This window comes from Cygnus atratus, chromosome 3 (genome assembly GCF_013377495.2).
Source record: "Cygnus atratus isolate AKBS03 ecotype Queensland, Australia chromosome 3, CAtr_DNAZoo_HiC_assembly, whole genome shotgun sequence".
In the NCBI taxonomy this organism is placed as follows: domain Eukaryota; kingdom Metazoa; phylum Chordata; class Aves; order Anseriformes; family Anatidae; genus Cygnus; species Cygnus atratus.
In genome coordinates this window covers 47,563,949-47,587,196 of record NC_066364.1, presented here as the reverse complement: position 1 = coordinate 47,587,196, position 23,248 = coordinate 47,563,949, and the positions used below count along the sequence as shown (strand labels likewise).

The 23,248-nt window shown below is 41.7% G+C and overlaps 1 protein-coding gene across 2 annotated transcripts; it reads left to right on the top strand.

Moving 5' to 3' along the window:
* Window positions 1-22,219, top strand: RTN4IP1 (reticulon 4 interacting protein 1). 2 transcript variants are annotated; one of them, XM_035564830.2, is made up of 9 exons: window positions 6-358; window positions 1,806-1,957; window positions 2,766-2,834; window positions 3,089-3,213; window positions 7,898-7,946; window positions 9,460-9,596; window positions 11,659-11,842; window positions 13,177-13,269; window positions 22,077-22,219. In XM_035564830.2, exons 1-9 carry the CDS (start codon window positions 109-111, stop codon window positions 22,191-22,193), a joined length of 1,176 nt encoding a protein of 391 aa, XP_035420723.1. In that variant the 5' UTR covers window positions 6-108; the 3' UTR covers window positions 22,194-22,219. The 2 variants fall into 2 exon arrangements, with proteins under 2 accessions (XP_035420724.1, XP_035420723.1); XM_035564831.2 differs by lacking the exon at window positions 2,766-2,834 and having other exon boundaries at window positions 1-358.
* The last annotated feature ends 1,029 nt before the right edge of the window (window positions 22,220-23,248 follow it).

The window sequence follows — 23,248 nt, the reverse complement described above, 5'->3', positions numbered from 1 at the left end:
GCTGCCGGGGCGAGGGAGGAGGGCGGCGGGGCCGGCTCCCGGGCGGGGACCGGGACAGGGTCGGGGACCGGGACCGGGACCGGGACCGGGACCGGGACCCCGGGGAGGATGGGGCGGCTCCCAGCTATGCTGGCGCGGGGGACACTGCGGGGAACGGGCGGGCGGGCGCCGGTGCGCGGCTTCGGCGGCTCTCCGCGGTCGCGGTCCGCCATGCCCTCCTGGGTCATCGACCGCTACGGCCGCAACGAGGTGCTGCGCTTCACCAGGGAGATGGCCTTCCCCGCCATCCAGTTCCCCAACGAAGTCGTTGTTCAAGTGCACGCCGCCAGCCTGAACCCCATAGACCTTAGCATGAGAAGTAAGTGACGGGGACGGGGCCCGGGGGGCCCTGCCCGCGCTGCTGCGGTGCAGCTTCGGCAGGGCCGTTAGGTAAAATGCCCTCGTGTGTCGCCGAAATGAAGCTCCCCAGGCAGCTCCCTCTGCTTCCCAGTGGCATCGTCACGGTGCGACTGGTTTCCTGGTTTTCTCCCCCGCCACCGGGGCGTTAGCAGGTGGTGGCCTCTCCATGGAGGCACAGGGCCTCCTCTGGGAGGCTCCCAGTTTCCCCTCTCTTTGGGATCAGTGAGGCTGAAGGTCAAAAGCACCTCAGTGTGGGTGAGCTAACCCAAACTGCGTTGCCTCTTCCCGTCATCCTCAGTTGGCATCTGAGTACCCACCGTGAACTTACCCAGGAAGCCCGTAGTTGTGGGTGAATTTGTACTTGACACGTTTCACCAGATTTTTCCTTAGTTTCAGGCTTCAAATTACAGGAAGGTTGCAGTGCAGAAGACCTTGTGCTTCATGCTGAGAAGCATGCTTATTAAATTAGACTCGGCAGCACGTGCAGAGATGCCTGGAGGAAGCCCCTTGATAGAGCTGTAATGTGTGTTTTGGGTCTTTAATAAATGAATTTTAAGACATCCTGCTATATAATTGTAGTTTTCTTTATGTGACATTTGCTATCTGAGGATTCCAGTTGTGACCCACGTGAGCTACTGGGATGCAAGTGGTATTTTGAGTTCAATTTAAATTATTTGGCAGAAACTACATTTTCATCCTGCTTCGCAGGTGTCAGCTTTTGAACCCGTTTCTTTTCATTTCAGTATTAAAACACTTTCTAGCACAATAGGTCACGTAGGCAGACTTTTCCAAATAACTTGAAAGGACATACATGCCCAAATGCAGATTTTTTTCATTTTTATTTGTTTAAGGCTGAGAGGAGTTACTGGATGTGTAGTTTCTGGACACCACAGCATTTAGCTATTGCATACTCAATAGAAGTTAAGATTACTCATCTTAGTATATGTTCCTTAAATTTTACAGTGGTGTTTATGTTGCTTTGTTTACAGTACTCTACTTGAAAAGGTGAATTGAAAGTTTGGAGTTCTTTTGGATTCCTAGCTACATGATGTTGTTGGAAAATGGAGCATGTCCAGCAGAATTTTTAGAATTTCTGACTGTTACTGCATATTAAGTATTTTTATAACAAAAAGCCATTTTGTTTACAGTGATTAAATCATGACAACAGTTTATTAAATTGTTATATGGTGATTTGTGTTCTAGCATGTACTGTGTGCTCTTCATGGGGGGAGGGCAAATAGGCCATAGTTGGGGTTTGCTCTTTATTAGTAAAATCTGTAAAAATACTGAATATTTTGTACATGCTTAAGTCTTAAAAGAGTGTACTGAAAATGAGGCATATTATGTACAGGCAATGCCTTCTAAACTGAATTGTCCAGTTACTGAATTAATTTCATGTTTTTTAGGTGGTTATGGTGCAACTGCATTAAATATGAAGCGGGATCCCCTGAAAATCAAAAGCACGGAAACTGAATTTCCACTAACGCTTGGTCGAGATGTCTCTGGTGTTGTCATGGAATGTGGACTAAGTGTGTCTTATTTCAAACCTGGAGATGAGGTGATGCCACTAATCTAATGTTTACTACAAGCATATAGTTAAAATATACCATGAGCTGTTTAGCTTTCATTTCCCTCTTATGAAAATTATTTTCTTATGTTGTTGCACTCTGAATGAGGATGGTCTTGCAATAAATTTTTAGAATGTTTTCTTCCTAAATTCTTTCTCTCAGAAACATCACCTTTCCCTGACTTGCTTCTGCAAGCTAATTTCCCTTCTGATTTTTAATTTTTGGTCGGTCTCAGTGGAAAAAAGAGAGGAATTTAAATATTTCTAAGTGCACTCAAGGTGTGGCTTCAATTATTTTTTTTTCACTGAAGTTGGAATTCTAAGAGGAAGGAGTCTTTTTTTTTTTCTTTTCTTTTTCTTGATTAATTTAATTAGTAAAGATAGGAACTCTGAAGAACCACTTCCTTAGTTCCCACACAAACACTGGTATTACTTGCTTTCACCTCTACCAGTTGTTCACCTTTCACCAGTTTTATTATAGCAAATTCTGCCTTCCTCACCCCTCCCCCCCCAGGCTTTCCTGCCATGGAAGTAGTTCATGTGTGTTTTTTTTTTTGAAAAAGTGTATTTTATACACAGTATAGTTTACTTATATAACTCAGCAATCCTTTCTTGACTTGCTCTTTTGATGTTTTTTGTTTAAAGAGTAAGCTAAACTGGCATCTGATAAGCAACAGTGAAGACATTCTGCAAATTGGAGGAAAAAAAAAGATTTCTGTAATAAATAAAACTTTTTGATATAGGTATAATCTTTTGCTAAGTCACAAAAGTTGATTGTTCTTTTTCTGTTTGTTTATAGGTATGGGCAGCAATTCCTCCGTGGAAACAAGGCACTCTCTCAGAGTTTGTGGTAGCTAGTGCAAATGAGGTAAACCTGCAAAAATGTGGCTAACAGACAAAAAGCCCGAACGGTGAACACTGGTGTTCTTTTCTTTTTTTCCCTTTGGTGCATAAATAACTGTTTCTTAATGCTTGGATTGATCTTGATTCCTGCTAGTTTTGAATCTTCAAGATAGTTGAAAACGTGGAATACATGGTCTGCAATTCAGTAAAGCTTGTTTAAATATTTCAGTGTCACAGAGGATGTACTGGGTGACTTAGATAAGGTTGATTTTATTTCAGGTGTCTTTTAAGCCAAAATGTCTCAGTCACACAGAAGCTGCCTCCTTACCATATGTAGGTCTTACAGCGTGGTCTGCCATTAACAAAGTTGGAGGACTGAACCAAAGTAATTGTAGTGGGAAGAGGTAAGTAACTGGTTTTGGTGCTAAAACTTAATGTTTCGTTTTTATACTGATTAGCAGCTTGTAAGACGTGTCTGACAGTGATGAAGACTGTTATACCGTGACATCCACAAAGATCAGATGACCTGAAGATGCTAGGGTCACTCTGTGCAAATGCTAAGGAAGGGGCTACTGTAGAGGGAGATTCAGATGTGGAGCCTAAGTGAAGTTTTACTAGTCATTTGGTGGTGCAGCCTCGCTTCCCCTGTGTAGTGACTTTGTACAAGTAGCCTAATGTATATGAACTGTTTATGACTATACAGAGAATTTAAGGATGGTGTCTTTAGGAATGTACCAGGACTTTGCCTTTCTGCTTGCTAGCACAGCTATCCCAAAATAATTCTCTCTCAGTTATCTTGACAACTCACAAAAGGCCTTCTCAGTCACAGTGCGGTTCACTCAGTTGCTCAGTTCCTACACGCAGGAACCGTTTGGGGCAGACTGTTTTTTCAGATTTTTAGAAAAGAACAGGTGACTGGGTCTCATTTGACCTGTGGGGCAGAACTTTAAATGAGGTCAGGAAGGTATAAGAGGGGGGGAAAACAGGCAAGACTAGCAGCCGAGTAGAAGAAATTGGCTTTGTTTATCAGCCTGTTAATCTGACAATGGCAGATGAAGGAGCGGAAGAAAAATGCATTGAAAAATTGGAGCAGGTACCATTTTTCTCCTGATAAGGGAAGTTTGCTGCTATTTTGGCCTTCAGATGTTTGTGTAAATAGATAGCAAAATGTTCTGAACGGAAAGAAGGGCAAAAGTAAAAGTACTGAAACTGAAAAATAATCATTAAAACAGCCATGCTGCATCAAAAGGTTAAGTCATAAAAGAGTAATTGGGCAGTAGGAGTCTAGTTATCTGACCTTTTATCTTGGGTGTTACTATTGTAATGCAACACAAGGATACTAGACTTACTGAAATTCTTCACCCACCTCTTTAGAAAGTAATGGAGGGAGGGGATGTTCATATATCACAGTAAATTTCATCGTGAAAATATAAAATGATCGTTTGGTCTACAGATAAGCAATGTTTTGAGAAAATAAATGGCAAAATTTGAAACAATTTCAGAGACATCACTGAAATTAACTTGAGCTAGTGATAAAACTCTGAATGTACCATCTCCCTTTTTATTTCTTAAGTATTTAGATTATTTTATCTTTCATGTGTAAATAGAGTTAACGTTGGTAGGCTAACCTTGTTTAAAGTATCTTTCCAATCTTCAGATAAGCATTTTGATTATTCAAAGTGAAATGCAAACTTCATTTACATCACGTCTTTACCCTTAACATTTACTTTTATGTTCCCAGTATTTAAACATTCTGTCAGCAAAAACATTTTTATGTACTTAAAAAATTATGGTGTTTCTCATCTAGAATTTTTGAGTTGTAAAAGCAGCAGAGAATGACTTACACGATGTTTTTTTTTCCCTGAAAAGTTTCTTGTAGGAAAATACATATAATGCAGTAAAGCAGCTATGCAGAAATGTATTTCATGAACTTTATATTAATTAATCTTGCAAGGCAGTAATCTTATAAAGCAAGAATTTACATCATGTTTCTTAATTTCTCGAAATAATTGAACATATTAGTAAGAAGTTACCTACATAAGTAATTTTATGTTGGTCTTTTTGTCTCCTGTAGGTGTATGTAAATAGCTATGTAGAAGGGTGTTTATGCACACAAGAGTGTGTCTTATATTGAAAGAGCATCTGTATTCCTTGATGAAAGCTCCTTCACTGATACTTTATTGCAGTGTTAAGACATCTTAAAACCAGCAAGTTTTTCTATTGGTGTGTATTGTTTTCTTTGCCTCTTTAAGGTGGAAGGGTGGGCTAGCTAGAAATACTGGTTGTCAGTTCAACACTGATTGTATTTTGGTCTGTCAGGATTACCTTCTGCATCTGCACACGCTTTCACAAACTCTTACAAGTTTTTACAAATTACCTGAAGTGTGCTCACATTGTTCGTTGTGTCTCCTGCTTCACTGCAGCTCTAGTCATTTCTCTATAACTTTTATCTTAAACCGCTGTGATATATGTAAATATTCTTGCACAAGGTAAAAGTGAGTGTGCTTGTTACCCAAAATGTTCAGAATGACTCTGTTGTTTTGAAGTTCTCTGTGGATAACAACCTGGAGAGCTTCTCGTGTGTGTGAGGGCCCCGTTTCAGTAGAAAGGAGATACGCTTGTCAGCAATGGCTGCTAAATCTTGCATGCAGAAAGCACGATAAAAACAAACCTGACAATTTGAGAAGTCCTGGAAAACTTTATGTTGATATGAAACAAGAGTCTTTATCTAAAATACAGAGTCAACATTTCATACATGTGAGTATGATGGGAAGAGATGCATTAGGATTCTGCTTCTCTAAACTATTAAAGTTACACTCCTAGTTTATATTTTTACAGTGAAAAAATGAATAATATAATACTCCAAGAAAATGTGTTTTTTTTCAAAGGCTTTTTGTTATTTCATCATTTTATCTGTTGAGAAGTACAAAGTGAGTGTAGGTTGTAATATTTCTTGATAGGGTGAATGCTTCTTAATACAAGATTAACTGTTAGGGAGATTTTGTTGGCCTAACCGAATGGAACTTGATTTTACATTGTAACAGCTCCTGCACCTTCAAACACTTCTACACGTCCTTAAGTTATGCCACGCAGAACGCCTTGTCCCCAGCACTGTAAAAACACTCAGCTGTTGAGCTGTGGCACACGATCTCCTGTTTTTACAAGGGCTTTTGAACTGAAAAAATCCCTGCATGCAGATGTGTGACAGCCACAGCAGCGCACGCGCAGGCCAGGGCAAGTGCTGTGGAGTGTGCTGACAGTCTCCTGCAGGTGACCTGTGAGCAGTGTGGGTGGCAGTCACTTGCCACTTGGCCTGGAGGGTGCTAGATTGCTCTGTGGGGTGTAGGCACAGTTTGTCTTGGAAGTAAAGAGCTTTTTTAAAGTCACTATGTTTGAGGGAGTTTTAATAATTAGAAATTTTGGTAGGAAATAGCCCATGTAATGTAGGAAGAAACCAAATCTGGACCAGATTTCTACCTCAGGAATCTCAAGCGTGTCTATTGAAGTTGTAGCCAAGCAGCTCCCCACAACTGTAACTATTCTTGCTATGTAAATCCTTGAGCAGAATGTATGTTTTGAAATTAGAGCTTTGGAAACACAGCTTAACAAGTTCTGTTTGTTTTGTTTGTAAGAAGTTAACTGTGACTGTCCTTTGTAGCATCCCTGGGTCTTTTCAAGGATAATCTGAACATAAATGTTGCTTCAGACATCTGTTGTTAGAAGCGTGCTTCTGAGCATAAGTACATTTTGGCACATTTTAAAGTGGCAGGCATTGTGGTTTCAAATTCGTAATCTGAATTTTGCAGTTTGGATCAGTGAAATAGGGAACAGAATCTGATGAGTTACAAAAGAGTATCCCTTTTAGAGTGGGTATTGTTACTAAAGCCAAGTCTCTTAGGTTACTTCAAAGAATTTTTGTAAACTGAAACTCCGGATTGTATAGCGCAATTTTGACTGTAAAAGCAATTTCCCTCAACATCCAGCACAGTGAGATTTAAAACAGGAACATCACCAGCTTTTGAAGGTACTGAAATTTTTCTGGCAAACTGAAGTTAACTGAGCAACATGACGCTTCGCCGTCCTATGCCAAGACTCCATCTTGGATGTTTCTTTTGTTCTGGAATTAGCAAATGGGTCCAAAGTTGAAGCACTATAGTGTCATCTGCAAGGCTTCCTTACTAATTCTCTGTCTGAAGTTTAGTTTATAAATTAAAATATTAATGAAATTTTTGAGCAGTGATTAGGCTGCTAACAGTAAGTTTCTCACACCCCTAAAGTTACATTCTTATTTATGAAATTTCGGATAGTATGTTCGGTTAAAAGGAACTCTCACTGGATAATACCTTGGTAATAAATGCTTTATTTTCTTGCTTGTGTACCTATTAAAACAAATAGGCATTTTATAGTGTCGTGTTCAGGTGTACTGAACTAGAAAAATTCTACTGCCTTTATCTGAAGAAAAAGACAGACAACTTAATAGAACTTGTTTATGGGGCTTCTTCACTATATTTTGTCTTTCTTCGAGATAAATATTCAGTGATACTGGAAAATTATGTTCCATATATTCTGAAGTCCCCAGTCCCTCTAAATAATAGGATACTAAACCAGTTTTTCTGTTAGATAACATCAATTTATGTAAAATGTTAGCAAATCTTTTTTTTTTTTTTTTCTTATTTAGGGAATATGTCAACGGAGTCTGGCGGATGGAAACATTCTTACTGACTTTGTTCTAAACTAAGGAATTATTTTTGGGAAAGTGTGGATGGGGACAGGATTTTATGGTGATAAATGTTACTGCTGACAGCTCCACTGCCTGAATTGCGTGGAAAGCATATATGAGCAGGTCTCTTTGGCTGTGCTGAGGTAATGCTGATGGCACAGGAAACAAGACCAGAGACATTAAGTCACACTACTAGGTGTCTGAAGAGTTCACTGTTAAATAATACTGAATGAAAAATACCGTCTTTTTGAATGAAAAATATAATCTTTTCCTTAGAGTAATCTTGGAGATGAATAGGAAGCATTAGAATATGTAGTTACTATGCCAAATATTTGAACTATGTAATAAATTTTAATTTTCTCTTACAGAGTGTTGATATTAGGAGCTTCAGGAGGAGTCGGTACATTTGCTGTACAGGTAATAGAGCACAGCGCGCACAGGGTGCATCTTCAAACTATTCAGTACAAACAAAATTTAACAGAAGGGAATTGAGGGAAGGAAAAATGAAATACCAAGCTACCGACTGATCCATCAGATCTCCAAAAGTGAAATATCTTGAAATTTATTCCTTTCCCTTTGTTATATTCTATTAGTTTAAAATAGGAAGCAGGGAGTTTCAAAGAAAGGCATTGTGAGTGTAGGCAGTGAAAGATTGCACTTCACAGTTCAGGAAAAGCAAATCTCTTGATTTGTGAAACTTGAACTATGTAGCCTGTTTTCATTATCCTTCAGTCAGCTCTGCTCCATAAATATGAAAGGAACTGGATGTATGAGGAGAAAAACGATGGAGAATGTAGATGATTGCAGTTGTGATTTTCCGTAATATCTTAGTATGTGTAGCTGTTGTGGGTGGTCAGACGATGTAAGGGCATGAGGCTTTTATGTGCAGTGTACATAATGGCTTAGATTAATGTTCCCTCACTCTTTGCCCTCCTGCCTTTTTGCCTTCCTTCATTCCAGTAGTCCTGAACTTTGGAGAGCCAACATAGTCTTGTATTGATCCATTAACTGTGGGACATCCTCTTTTCATGCTCCCATTTAACTGGGGGATTTTGATTCTGAGTGGTGTCATCACGTGCAAACATCTTCCTCTTGAGAATATGGAAAAAGTGTGGGTTGTGTGATTGCATCACTGTGTTCTGTGTTACTGGACCATAAGCAAAATGGTTTGAAGAGGCTCATAAGAGAATTTTTAGCGGTATGCTATTTGCCTCATCCATGATGAAGCAAGTGGCAGTAGAAAAGGCCAACCAACCACTGACTACTTGTGATTTGTACCTGATTAATGCTGGTTAAACTATGTAATTAATCCAGAGTAAATAAAAAAAAAAAATGATTACTGTGAACGAAAATGAGAATTACAGAAGAGATAAATACCTAGCAAAAGTCCTTACTCTGCTTTAACTTTGGGAGTAGGAGATAACCTGACATCCACCCTGTGGTAAATCAGAGATGACTATTTCTTACTATTAAAATTTTATTTATTTACAGTGAGATAGAGGTATGGAATACTTAATGAGCAGGTACAGAGATGAAATGTTTTAATCCCTACAGTGGTTGATCTGCTGACAGTTTTATAGACTGTTAGCTATATAACTGTATACTAAGAGTTACTGTCTGAGTTATCAGATTCAAAATGCGCACTGAGTATTTTATTTGAAGTCTTACTTATTCCGAGACCTAGTATTTTCAAGTGAAATAAAAAACCCTACCCTCCTCGCCCACACCAGCTCCTCACTCCTTAAAAGTGCCTTAACTATCAATAAATTCTAACCACATGAGAAGTCACCCCGTGTTGGAACAGCCCCCCCACTCCCTATTAAAACTACTCACTTACTATACAAATATAATGAGGTTTTGTCTTTGTAAGTTGTTTCATTGTTTCACTAAATTCTATACTTTTCACTCTTTTTCTCCTTCTTGTTTTTAGCTGGTGAAGGCCTGGGGTGCTCACGTGACAGCGGTTTGTTCTCACGATGCTAGCGCACTGATGAAAAAGCTTGGAGCAGATGATGTGATTGATTACAAGTCTGGAAATTTGGAAGAGCAACTTAAACCATTGCCCTTGTACGTGTTTGCATTGCTTAATACTGAGATGAAGGAACTGGCGGTTAGTCTTTCTGCCTTTTGATTTCTTGGCTCCAGTCTATCAGGACTCCTCTTTTCTGTTCTGTTTTTTTTTTCTCCGTTTCTAAAGCCTTACTTTCTAAAGCAAATTTATCCCAGCCCTTTTCAAATGTAATTTGCCAAGTGGCTATTGCAGGCACAGATTTCATTGTAAGGTTAAGCCAGTTAATTGGGATTGTGGAGGCAAGCTCACACTTTCGCATGCTTCTCTTCAAAGACTGTGATTTGAACAGTTCTGTCAGTTTCCATTCTAGGATCTTGGAGCACTTAAAACGCTTGAATAAATTAAAACAAGTCTCAGGAATCCTGTGTGATGTTAGTAAATAGCAAAATTGATCTTGCACAGGGAAGAACTGTGTCATAAAGCAGTTAAGTGACTTGCCTGAAGTCCTCTAGCCACTGCGCTACATAACTGGGAGTAAATTTCTCCCTTGTAACGTTGAGTACAGCTGCTTCTGATGAATAATCGCATTTATCTTGTCACAACAGTTTCAAGTAGCTGGGGGGTTTCTCTAGAACTGAAGCTTTTTTTTTGCTTTCGTAATCTTTCCATCTGTTTAAACGTAGTCTGCTGTGGCTTTTATTCGAAAATGGTACTTACGTTGCTGTTTTTAGCTAGATGGAATTAATTTGGGAGGAGAAATAGAAGTTGTTCAATCTGTGAAAGAATCTCAGTAATAACTGTGCTGAGAAGGCCTGTGCCCTTTATCTACAGTGTGATTGTTGGCAGGCCTGAGATCAATCGTGGGGATATTGGCGCTGTCCGTTTGGGCAGAACATGCAAAAATGAACTTAGCAGTTTGCAAGCAGTGCTAAATTGTGCTAGTCAACGTCTTAAATGCTAAACACCCGATCTAGCGAGCAACCGCTTTTAGGAGCTATGAACAGCACTTTATCAGGGTGCAGTTTTACAGTACAGCCAAGCCCATCGGTCACGTGTACTGTCGGGGATGGTCCTACAACCTTTCAGTTGTACTGACTCGTCAGGCTCCGTGGCAAGCTGCTTTTTTTTCTGGGGCATTAGTTTTCCCTGGTTTAATAGCTCTTTTGTTGACAGCTGTCAGGTTGACTGAACAATAACATGAAATCACACCCCTGGAAGACAGGCAGGAAAACTGCCTTTCCAGAGATAAGAACTTTTCTATTTATTTACATAAAGGATTTTTCCTCATGTTTGTGGGTTAGTTAAACGAGATATATGTGTACACACAATGTGTTTCTAGTCCAACCTGGAGACGGCTGGGCATTTACGGATGAGAATGAGCTGTGCACCTAACAGAATAGGTGCATAGCTCCCAGTCGCCATATTCAGCCTTTACAGGTTCGCGTGCTGGGATGGATGAGAATGAATGCTGAAACTCTGGCTTGTTGCCAGAGGCTGCGTATACCCGTTCTGTTAAGAGAAGGTTTGTTAGGTTTGCATTGTTAGGTTCCACTTCAAATAGGTAGATGCAGAGAAGAGAGCTGTTAGTGGAGATGAAATGTCAGTTGATTAATTTTTTTATGTAACTTTGGCCACCGCAACTGACTTCCATGTGACGGCAGCATGAACAGGAGATGTTCCCGGTCAGGGCAGGAGTCCAGACGAGTGTTTAGATGCACACAGCGTATCACTGAATGGCAGGACCAGACCTCAAGCCTGTTCCAGTGGTCTCAGTGGGAGGGATGAAGGGAGAAAAAGCTCTAGAGGGCTTCAGAAGGAGTGCATCTGTGCATCTAAAAGTCTGCTTTTTGGAGTTTAAGGGCAGTTTAATTATCTAAATAGCCTATATCTGCTGTGCAGTGAACAGGCAATAACCTGCAATTTTAACTCCCTTTCTACAGTAAAACTGGCATTTAGTTGAAGTCTTGAGACTTTCTTGCTACTGTCTTGCAGGCAGATTGTTTTAATGTATTGCAATGGCAAGTAGAAATGTAACATCTAATTTCTGATATGCCTTATTTTAATCATGATTATTTTCCCCATATCATGATTTTAAGCCTGTTCTTTACGTGTCTACAGATTCGATTTCATCCTAGATAATGTCGGTGGATCTACTGAGAAGTGGGCTCTCAATCTCCTGAAGAAATGGTCAGGAGCAACATACGTTACCTTAGTGACACCTTTCTTGATCAACATGGACAAACTTGGAGTAGCTGATGGCATGTTGCAAACAGGAGTCACGATTGGTTCCAAAACTGTAAAGGTATTTGACAAACTCCTATGTACTTGAATGTTACGTTGTGTCCTCATGGCTTCCCTTGTGGCTTGGATGCTAGTGAGGTGGTTCATCTGGAGGCATCTACCTTATTTTCCTCATATATCTTTAAACTACGGGTGCATTTTTATTCTTTCCTTCTTTCTTGCACCAAAAAAAAAAAATTGGGGATGGTACTGATTGGTATATGTGGTAGTTTGGGGTGCTTTGAAGTTCTGATTCCTTGTTGTGCTTTTCATTGTAGCCTTTTCCGTATGGCCTCCTAGTGAGTCCCGCTGGCAACTAGTGTTTTATAGTAAACAGAACAAATCCCTGCCTCATTGAAGTGAGGGAGGGATTTTGCTCCTTGCTTTAGGCTGGTCAGGGTTTCTCTCAAACATTGTTCCATGACTGATTCTCTTCATCCTATTCCAGCACCAGCCAGTAATAAAAGTGGTTGAGGGTGGCTAAAAAGTCTTTCATCTCTTTCATGTTCATGTGTCTGGATGGTGATATTGATTTTTCTAGTTTAAAACATTCTCCCAGTGGCCAGTTCAGCGAGGCTTTTTAGAACTTTTCCCTTTCTTCTCTCAACATGCGTACTTGCTCTCCAAATGAATGCTTTTCAAGCTGTTGCCATGGTTTTCCTGCGATGGAATGGCTGAATGAGATTCTGGGTCCAGAACCAATACTTTCAAAGGAAAGCTCAAAAATAAAATGAAAAGCCTGGAAAGAAATCATACAATGTAATTTATCATTTTGCATGTTTCCATGACGAGGAGCATTGTATGCCATTTATTAAAATCAACTCTCTTTGGTAGATGAAGACTCTTACACCTGTAACAACTTTCTCAGAGGAAGTGCTCTTGACTTGCGCTCGTGTGATCTTCCTAAAACGCTTTTCACGTGAGCTGCCATCTGTCATCAGATGGTGATGGCTTTGGCAGATGTGATGGAGGAACATTTAATCACTGGCACTGAGGTGGTATTGGAGGGTTTATTTCAACCACTTTCTGAATGTGCATAAACATAGAGCACCGTTTCTCTGTTACGTAAGAAATAATGCTATTTCTAGCTGTGGAGACAAGGTCGTTGTTTTTCTCAACTAGCTGACTTGTGCAATTGGACACAAAATTCACCCTGATCCTATTGCGGTAATACAACATCTCTGTCTGTACATTTAATCCATATGCTTAGGTAACATGGTTTTTTCAGACACTAGCAAATAATTTGTGTTTTTTTTTTTCCTTAAGTTGTTTCTGTAGTGCTGCTGTCCTTACTTCTAGTTCCCACTTCTGTTTCTTCTCATGATTTTTAAAATGTATTTGTGATTTTTCTTGCAGCATCTCCTTAAAGGAGTCCATTATCGGTGGGCATTTTTTATGCCAAGTGGCCCGAGTTTGGATGAAATAGCAGAACTAGTTGATTCGGGAAAGGTATGTCAGTTATTTGTGGTTTTGTGCTGAAAGAGGTACTGCTTTGACTCAAAAATGGTGTAATTCACAGTTGAGGAATAAAACGTTATGAGTCACAGTGAAGAAAACTAGTTAACAATTGATTTGTTCCAGTTTCTAATTTCTGCCTTCAGCAATGAATTTAGGTATTTATAATCCCTAAGGGTGTTCTGCCTTCTCCTTCTCCATCTTATCCTTTTTAAAAACACAGGAAGTTACAAGGAAAGAATGTCCAGTGATTGGGTTTAGTGCCAATGGGAGTCATTTAGCATGAACTGTTGAAAATTAAACTCTCTTAGAGGCCCCATTTGGTTCTTTTGGTCAGGCTGAGCATGACTGTGCGTATATCTGCATATGCAAAGTTCCCTAGGCTGGATGATCAGGAGCCTTGCGCTTAATGTGTGCAGAATGAGAATATTCAGGTTATTTCAGGTCATAGCCGATCTGCGTCGGCAAAGTGGTGTTGAATTATCCCAGTGCTTCGGAGTATAATGTTTGTGGTGATTCAGCACCTGAAACCTTGCGAGTGTTGGTAAGGTTTGGGGGCATCTCAGTGTAGTGGACTTGGGGGAGAGGCATGAAGTGGCAGACAGATTACTGCTTTTCTGATCTTTTCAGGTTTATGAGCTTTGTACAAACTGTGTGTGTGAGTGAGCACTTTATCACCTGTTCCTTGGAACGTGTGGTGCGGTCGGTCCTGGCAGCGTTCTCTTCTGGAGGATTCCATGTTGGCAAAATCTCTAGAGCAGAGAATATGGGCAATTGCTGGTAATGTTTTTATGTGGTGCCTAAGTAGAGGAGGAAGCGGAGTCTGCCCTGACAGCTAGGAATTCCAGTATGTGAACTGCCGGGCCAGCTTGTGCTCAAGGGCTGTGCATAGTTAGAAAAATCTAGCACTCTTGAAGACGCTTTGAGTTTTGATCTCCCTTTTCTCTATGCATTATGTTCCCAAATTTCATACAACAGTAAATATATTTCTGTTGTACTTTTATGACCTGTTTGCTTCTATCTCCCTCTCAGCACTGCTGGTCAGAGTGAAAATCCTGAATTCAGCCACTCCTATCCCTCTGTTGTGACTGGGGTGCTGCTGGAACCGCCAGAGAGTCTGCGTTTCATAAAAAGTTGCCTACTCATAAACAGAGGCTATAGCAGCAAATAAGCTGTGGTGAAGTTGATTCTGTTTAGTTTTACACAATTCTCCATTGCGCTCTGAGCAGTGCCTAAGGCCTTATTCCATAGTCTAGAAAGAAGCCCTGGAAGATGCTTCTCATCCTATGATCTCATCCAAACACACACTAAATTATGATTGACTAAGAAACAGAAATGTCCTTGTCTTCGTTCTTACCATTTGTCCTGATTCTTAGCCAGTCACAACTTGTTTTGTGTTCGGCTCCTACCTTGTATGCAAAACAGAAATGCAGAATATGCCCATGAAAGCCTCTTGGAAAACACCTGTTTATGCAATAGAGATAGGGCTTAATCAGTGTTCGTCTGCCTAATAATCTGGACAGGTGAATTGTAATGCCTTTTAAAATGTACGTCATACATACATGAATGTCCTGATGTACTTTTTGTTGTAAGATGATCATGAGGATAAAGATGTTTGCTTGTGTTTTTTTTTAATTATTTTTCTGGGTCTGCTAGAACAGGTCATAATGTCAGGCTGTTTATCTGCATAGCCATTGCTCTACCAGTACTTTCCTCAATTTTGTAAAATATTGTGAACACCTGTGTTGTCAACAGTCTCGTATCTCCCAGATGTGTTCCATTTACACACATGCTAGCAAGACTGAGTTTTATTGTCAAGAGACAAGAGTTTTCTTAAATGGACAGATCATCCCTCCAGAACAGCAGGTATTTGGAAAAAGGGGAGGTGAGAGATGTTGGAAGGAGCATACCATAATTTCCTGTAACTAAGTGATGAATAAATGTTTGTGTTTGAATTGGAGCAAAATAAATGAGGATTTTAGGGAAAAAAAAAAATAAACTGTTAGAATGTAGCAAGAAGACTTGGGAAAGCCAGCAAAGTGAGCTCCTGTAGTTGGACCTAGTTTTGAGTGAGTATAGACTTGAGTATTGCAGATTGGGTTATGTTGAAATTTCAGTGAATTTTCCTTTCTTCTGTTACAAACATCTTAATTTTGGGATTGTGTGATGTCTGAATAGGAGAGCTTCTGAAAGAGAGGCGTTTTTCAGGACAGCATAAATCATGAGGGAGGATTTGAATGAAGGAAATTGCAAAGAGCTGATGGTGTAGAGAGATGATGTTATGGTACGTGAGGCTTTGAAGAGCATACCCCTGAAGCAGCTGCAGATATCTGTCACGTTCTCTTTCTTTAGTCCTCTTGCACCAACGCAGATTTTTAGTTCTGATGTGTTCCATCATCTTCCTTTGTGAAAGCAAAAGGAATCCCTGTCCTTCAGAATAGGCACAAAGGCTGAAGAACAGGCACAAAGGGGGTATTCTGTTTGAAGGTACTTGGGTTTCACACAGGTGATTTTTGCAATAAGGAGTGAGAGATTTGCAAAATGCCAGCTATGAGGAAGAGTTCTTTGAGCAGCCTTTTTTAATGGGGAGGAGAAGGAAAGAACTTGATGAGCTGGTAGGGCAAAGAAGGAACACCATTTTCTTTTTTGTAATTTACCTGCACATCAGCTCAGTTCTGGGGATGGTAAAACCATTTTCAGCTTATGAGCTGTTTTCTCTGCCTTGCCGCATAACAGCTTGCCAAGAGACTGTTGTGAGACTGATGGACCAGGAAGTTGTTGCAACGGCAGTGGGCACGCAGAAAATCAAATATTTTCTTGTCAATTTTAGAGATACTGGCTACTTTTATATCCATTGAGATGTCTCTTCTGTGGGTTAAACTCAGCCAGTTAATTACAAGCCAGTAAGGATTGGCTTAACATGGGGTCCACCAAATCAATTGATGAAATGAATGTCAGGAGCTGGGGCTCTCTTCCCATGGCAGAGCATTCCTTACAAATTGCGAGGTTCTCAGCTCAAGACAGCTGAAATCAATAGAGTCTTTGGTTCAGGACGTAGATTTGCTGGCATACCATTCGCTGAAGCATTGTCACTGGTCTCTGCTGGCACCGTTGTCACTGAAAGGCTTGTTAGGGATTAGTTTGATGCATTTGTGATTAGTGTTGTGGGTTTGACATTGACAGTCTCGATTTTTGCTGCTTAACTTCTTGCTCCTTTCTGAAGTTGTGCCGTTTAGTCCCCGGAGAGGATATATCAACCTCATCTAACTATAGAAATTGGTAGAAAACCTGTAACTTATAATTGAGCGCTTACTTTGCCTTTTGTAAAGCTTGATGGAGGAAGGCAGGCTCAAGAGACTCATGAGTGTAGTAAGGGGAAAGTAGGTTGTTAAGTTCTTGCTGGACGATGGCTGAGTGTGGGTTATTCTGATTTCAAAGAAGGAAGGCTAAAGGAAGAAGTAAAGTCTCAGATCAAGAGAGGATCACCCTCTGTATTGTTGCCTTTCCAAATAAATGTTACAGCACAGGCACACATAAGGAAAGGAATTGCTTGTAACTTGTGTAACATGGGTGTGATACTGCGTATACTTTTTGCTACAGAGGCTAGATGTGTGACTTAGCAGCCTGCTTTTGTGGATTGAAGGACAGGATGCTCGCTGTTCTTTGGCCCTGCTGTGCCTCTTCCAGTGCAGTGCTGTACACGCTCATTCCAATGAGCATCCTTCTCCATGCTGAATTGCAAAGCTTGTAGCGTTTTCTTTAATTTTGTGTTTTCTTGTTGCAGTGCTTTTGCTTGCCAGGGTGGGTTGTTGGCTAGAGCCCAGAGTTGATAACCAAGGAGAGGTTGCCAAAGACTCTGTTCAGTCCTGCCTCTGTCTGCATTTAATTATGGCCAACAAAAACCGGTGATTTTTATTAAGCCGCATCTGCTTCTCTGCCTACAAATGATGTGGCTTGCTCATACTCTTTTTGAAGGTGGAGTGTGATTATGTCACAAAACGTCTGTGAGGAAGACTAATGGAAATCTTGCAAACTGGAGAAATAGCATTTGAGTATGTGAGCTCACATAAACCATGAGGAGGTCTGGAAAAAATTCAGCTGATACCTGGTATTTAATCAAATGTGCTGTCTGAGCCTGATGTAATTGTATATTTTGTAGAAAGTGAGTACCGGTGTTCTGGGCTCTCATCTCCTAGCATAGAAGGGAGCTATGCCCAGCAAAACAGTGAAATACAGGGTCGAGAAGACAGCTCATGTCTGTTGTGAGTTTAATTTGCTGAGGCTAAGGAGATGCAGGTCATAAGGGAATATTTTTATAAAATCTGTAAAATACATAAAATGCCTTTCTATATTTCATACAACTGCACTAAAATCTGTACTGTCTCATTCATATGGTGGCGTTGCCCCAGATCAGTTTAATTAGCAGCATAATTAGCAGGACACCTACTGTGAATGTGTGCGCTTGGGGATTCCAGAAGAGAGTTAATTTTTCCTTTAGTTAATGGTTTTTCAGCACAGCTCGGTAGTAACTAGACCTAGAATTGTCTTCCTCGCTTCTGCTGATTTAAACTTGGACTAAGCCGGCAAGCACGGCCCTCCTGGGCTTGTTCCAGGTTCTTACTGCTCTTTATTGTGTTGTGTAGAAGCTGTTGCCAGGGCCAGGTAAGGAACTAGAGGTTTTTAAACCTCTTCTACGCTCTGAACCATAGCCTGCTTAACTAGGATTCATCTTCTGGTATTTTAATACTTGTAGTTGGTACTCAGAGTTACTCTGGGCTACTGTTGAATGTTTGATATTAAAGAACCTTGGCTTGAAAAACTAACAAAGTTTGGTAACACAGTTGTTGGTAAGACGACTGTGGGAGCAGACCTCAGGGCACCTGCCTTCCACTTTTGTCTCTGCACCACCTCACCACCATTCTCCTTATGGGTGGGTGCCTGTGACAACTGTGTTGGCTCGTTTTTGCTTCTGTTAAGCATTTGTGTAAATATGCCCGGTGTCCTTAATGTGCTCATGGATGCAGGTGGGTGTTCTCTGAAGTGCAATGTAGTCAAACCCAGCGCTGGCTCCATGTAAAACTGCTCCTAAAACTTGTGACCAGAGTCAGCTGTTCCAGAAGATAGGAACCTCCTTTGATCTTTGTCATCAGTGAGTGTTGACCCTAAAACCTAATGAAGGCAAGCAGTATGGAGCTCAGCATACACGCTGTGTACCATTTTAGTGGGAGGGAAGGCTGAAGAAAGGCGTAGGGCTGACACCCAGAGAGCATGGACTGAAAGTACGCTAGGGAAGGACGTGCTCAGCTAAGGGAAGAAAGGCCAGGAACAGCAGTTTCTGTCAGAAACAGAACTCAGCATTTTTTTCCATGAGATGGCAATGAAGTATTGCACAGGTAACTAAATGTTTAGTTACAGGACAGGGGCTGCTCTTTGTGATGATTCAGGTCTCTCATTGACATTGAAGGGAGACTCCCTGAAGGCCAAAGCAGGTTATCAGCCTTTGCATTCATGCCTTGGCTCATGCACCACGTTTGGGCAAGGTAATTTCTTTACCTTCCTGCTCAGTTAAGTCAAAACGCCAGGCTGGCCTTTTCCATTAAAGGACGCCCTGGAGGATGTTGAGGTCCAGTGGAGCGCATCGCCCGGGCCATGACCGGAGCCATGCCAAGGCACAGCTCGTGTGCTGGGGGACAGCAGCTGGAGGGAGGCACACTGCTGAGCAAGGCTGCCCTTCACAAACCTGGGGAAGAGCCAATGCTCCGTCATTGCCCTTGCAGTCAGAGGACTTCTGTCTTTTTGTTTCTGAGCTAACCTTGCTCTGTGGGTCTCTGGGGGTTGGTTTTTCCCTCTTCTGAGAAGTTCAAGGCTCTAGGTCTCCCTCCAGCGGCAGGAAGCAGCTCCAAACTGACGAGCAACTTGTTAATAACGAGGGTCAAAGCCTTCGTCATTCCCTTCGTGCTTTCTTGCTTTTCCCCTCCTAATTAATTCCAAATGGGGCCTTGCTGGCACAGAAATGGAGACCTCCAAGGGTGGGCTTGCCTTTGCCATTAGGTGGAGCGTTTCTGCTGACCAGTCAGCTCCTGCAAGGTCTGCTCGCAGCCTGCTGTGTTCCCAGGGGGACTGGGTATGATACCACATCGGTTGTCTATGTAGGACAGCCTTAATCAGCATCAGCAATTACTCTGTTTTTCGAAGCACGTGAGTTTGTTTCAAGAGACCTAAGATTTATTCCTATAGTATGTTCTACATCAGAGAGAATGAAGAGGAAGAAAACACCTTTCAGTCCCAATCTGTTTTCAGATAAACATTTCAATGCGTGTGTGTGTGATCCTTTCTCTCCCAGACTTTAGTTTAATCCCTTTTCCCTGACCAAATAGGTGTCCTCTGGCAAGGAACTGATGTGTGGCTGTAAATAGGCAGTGTTTTTATTATCCAGTTAATCTCCATTTTTTATCGCACATTCAACAAACAGCAGACGCTTCCCTACTTGTTTGTCTGCTCACAGGAAGAAATTTTATCTTAGTCAGGGGATTATGGTAAAGGCTGAGTGAATCACTGTGCTGCAACACGGTCAGCCCTTTCAGGGTTATTCAAACAATGGGACTGAGCAGCCAGCCAGATAAAATGTTTAATGCTCTAGATTGTCAGGATCATCAATTCAGTATTCATGTCTCTCTATAGCATTGCCTACAGCCAGCGGTTAAATGGCGCTAGGGGTTACATCAACGTAGCAGATGGGCTGTCAGGGTTTGGTGGCTGCAGTGCGCACGGTGTTTTGAACTGCTGGGCTGAATTCGGGGTGCCTCTGAATCCCTGTGTCACCACTTTTCAGAGGTGGTGCTCTGAACTCTGCCTAGCACACAGAGTGCTCTCTGGGTTATAAGCTGCAGCCCACAGTAAATGACTGCAGGTAGCAGAACCCTGAAGCTGAATGGTCGTGTCTTTTTTCTCAGTTCCTGAACGTGTCTGAAACCAAGCCTCTCCCCCTGCAAGGGCTGCCTGTGTCCGTGCCCCAGCAGGCTGAGGTCCTGGATTCTTTTTCTGAAGTGAAGCACGGCTTTGTTAGCTGCCATTGACAATAACTGCTTGTACAGGCACTGCACTGGGGCACGGCTCCACAAGGTTATGAAGCGAAGGGTCGGTCTTCTTCCGAACAGTCCCTGCTGAGCAGCACGTGCCTCCTGCTGATGGTCATGGCGGTGGCAGCTGCCGTTCACTCAGATGCTCAGCTTACCCAAAGACATTATCTCATCCAAGTGTTTTTGCTGCCAGGGGGCCCTGTCCCTGACTTTGCTGAGGCCTGAGATGACACACTCTGTGCTGTACGCTGCCTAAACGGGATTTTGTCTTGAACTTAGTCAGCTCCCCCCCCATTTATTCTCCAGTTGAGCAACAGCAAGCATTAAACAGCATCTTTCTGGCTCCTCTGCTGCTTGTTCCTGCGCACTTTGCTAGCGGGCTGGCTGTGTGGCTGAACAAGGGGAAGAAACTTCCCAGCCTTGTGCACTGCAGCATGGCAGATTTGAGGCATGTGGTGAATAGATTTGCACAGTTGCATCCTTCAGGAATCAGGTGCTAATGCTGACTTTTTCTTTGACGGGATTCACGCCTTCCTACTGTTCTGCCACGTGAAGTTGGACATTACTGCTACGCATGTGTTGATGGAATAAAAAGGAAAATCCTAGAAATCAAATTAGGAGACATTGCAGTATCACAGTTTGATTGTTGTTGTGGAATACCAAAAATAGCAGCTGTTCTAGTGCAGTAAGTGGACTTCAAGGAAAACGGAACAGAGAGGCGGCACTATGTGAGCATAGACAACTACTAGATTGCATTTGTTGTGCAGCCCGGGGACTGCTGGGTGCTCAGAAGAGCTAGCTGCGCACCCGTCTAGCATTAATGTGTTCCTCTGGTAAGAGGATTAGGATCAGTGGCTCAAAGCAAGAGCATGCGCTGGGCTGATATTGGGGGGTCCGAGGTAAGAGACCCAGCTCTGGGTAGGGGCTGCGGGAGGATGTACGGGAGGCAGGTCCGTATACAGATCGTACGTTGGCCTCTGGAAGGATGACTCAGAACCTGATGACAGCCTCTTCTCTTGGACTGGCAGTGACAAATATTTTTCAGCAGCAGCTGGGATTTCTTCTCTCTCTGTGGGCGTACTGTGGTATCTAAAGAAAATGCTGGTAGGGTTTTCTGGCTCCTTAGTCAACAATGGGCACAGCGAATATGGTAGTTTCACCTTCATTATTAGAGATTGCTCTAAAACAATCCAGAAAGCTACTCTACAAAATTAATGCCAAAATAGCAGTTGATGCAAGCTGGGCTTAATGATCTATGGATCTGGAGTACACAGTGGCTGAGTTTTCAAGTGTATCTGAACGATTCAGCAATAAACATTAGTGTACTTTTTTTTTGTACTTAATTTGTGGCCAGGTCTTTTGAAGATACCAAGGCACGTACTGATGCAGATGGGCACTAGCTTCACAGGTATCTTTAAAACATCTGACCCTTTGAAAATTCTTGGGTTTAACAAGAAAACCATTACAGAAATATGAGTTTAAAGCCTTGCATGGTGACCTTAGAGTCCCAGGGTAGGGCTCTGAGCTGTGCTACTAAAGATGTTTCAAAACTTTGGCAGAGAGGGGGACATGGAAAACAAGTTAAAAGCTACTGACTACATCAAGCAACTTCTGCCTCAGATACTATTGAGAAACCTTCCCCTTTCTTTATACAGTTTTGAAGTGTGAATGTGCTACAGGTATGTTATTTTATTCCTAACGGAGTGACACTTTATTCTGCAGATTCAACCAGTTATCGATCAAGTCTTCCCTTTTTCTGAAGTTCCCAAGGCCTTTCTGAAATTGGAAGAAGGACATGCACGTGGAAAAACGGTGATCAATGTTGTTGATAAAAAATAAAATCTCTAATCATTGTACTGCCTTAAGTCATACTTAACTGGTAAATGACACTTGAACAAGAAGTGGTTTGTAGCAACTGTTCTTTCTTACAAAGCTCTTAAAGGATGCATCGTTTTAAAAAAAATCACCTCGTTTTAGAAAAGTCTCTGGTTCCTTCATACTTTGTTACTAACTGTTAATACACAGACCAGAAATACTGCCTCTTCAGGTGTTTCTACATGAAAAACATGTTGCAAATGTAGTTGTGACTGTTGCAGGACATTCCTCATTCTTGGGACATGAGGAGTACAGCAGCACTTTCAATTTGTAGGTCCCTGGAGCTTTTGTTTTCTAGGTGTTTTCAGCTAAACACTGAAATGGTGAGACACTTTCATTTGATTGTCCGTATAAAACTTGTGTTGTCTTTTTTTTTTTTCCCATTTCCTCACTTCTGTTCACCTTTGTTCATATATATAGTAATATACATTAATAATCTGTCCAGTTCATCCATATAAGCTTCTGTGTGAAGTAGCCATGTTGCTGTCTCAGGACTGTACTTCAAGCTTGATGTACTTGGACCAAACCTCTCATGACGTAACTAATCTGAGTAGAAGCATGGAACAAAATCAGTCTGTAACTGATAACTATTCTCGCGGTCTGCCTCACAGTACAGATTCAGCTGACTACAGTGTTCACATGGGTATGGTAGACATGATTTTGTCAGCAGTCAGACCCCGTTCCTTCCATGCCCCCTATCACGGTTGGTAGAGCTGAAGTGTTTGAGGGGTATGTGGTCATTGGTCTGTTTCTAAACTTACCTTCTTGTCAGAGATGGGAGTTACTTCCGTGCAGCTGTGCAGGCAGGTCAAAGGGAAGCGGTAACATCTTAGTTGAGACCTGCACATTTAATGTGGTGCAGCGATGACGGTGGAAAAAACACGTCACGCAGTGCTTCTACTAGGGGACAGAAGCAGCAGCCATGCGATCTGCAGCCCCATCTGCAAGTGCACTGAGCACCTGTTTGTGTAAGAGAGGCAGCCCTTCCTTCCTCAGAGCCCGCAGTTATTCCCCACCGT

Excerpts from the sequence above, each read along its gene's own strand:
- RTN4IP1 (XM_035564830.2), top strand. The coding sequence starts at position 109 with ATGGGGCGGCTCCCAGCTATGCTGGCGCGGGGGACACTGCGGGGAACG. Across the intron at positions 9,597-11,658 it reads CAACTTAAACCATTGCCCTT|ATTCGATTTCATCCTAGATA; the intron begins GTACGTGTTTGC and ends ACGTGTCTACAG. Across the intron at positions 11,843-13,176 it reads TTGGTTCCAAAACTGTAAAG|CATCTCCTTAAAGGAGTCCA; the intron begins GTATTTGACAAA and ends TTTTTCTTGCAG.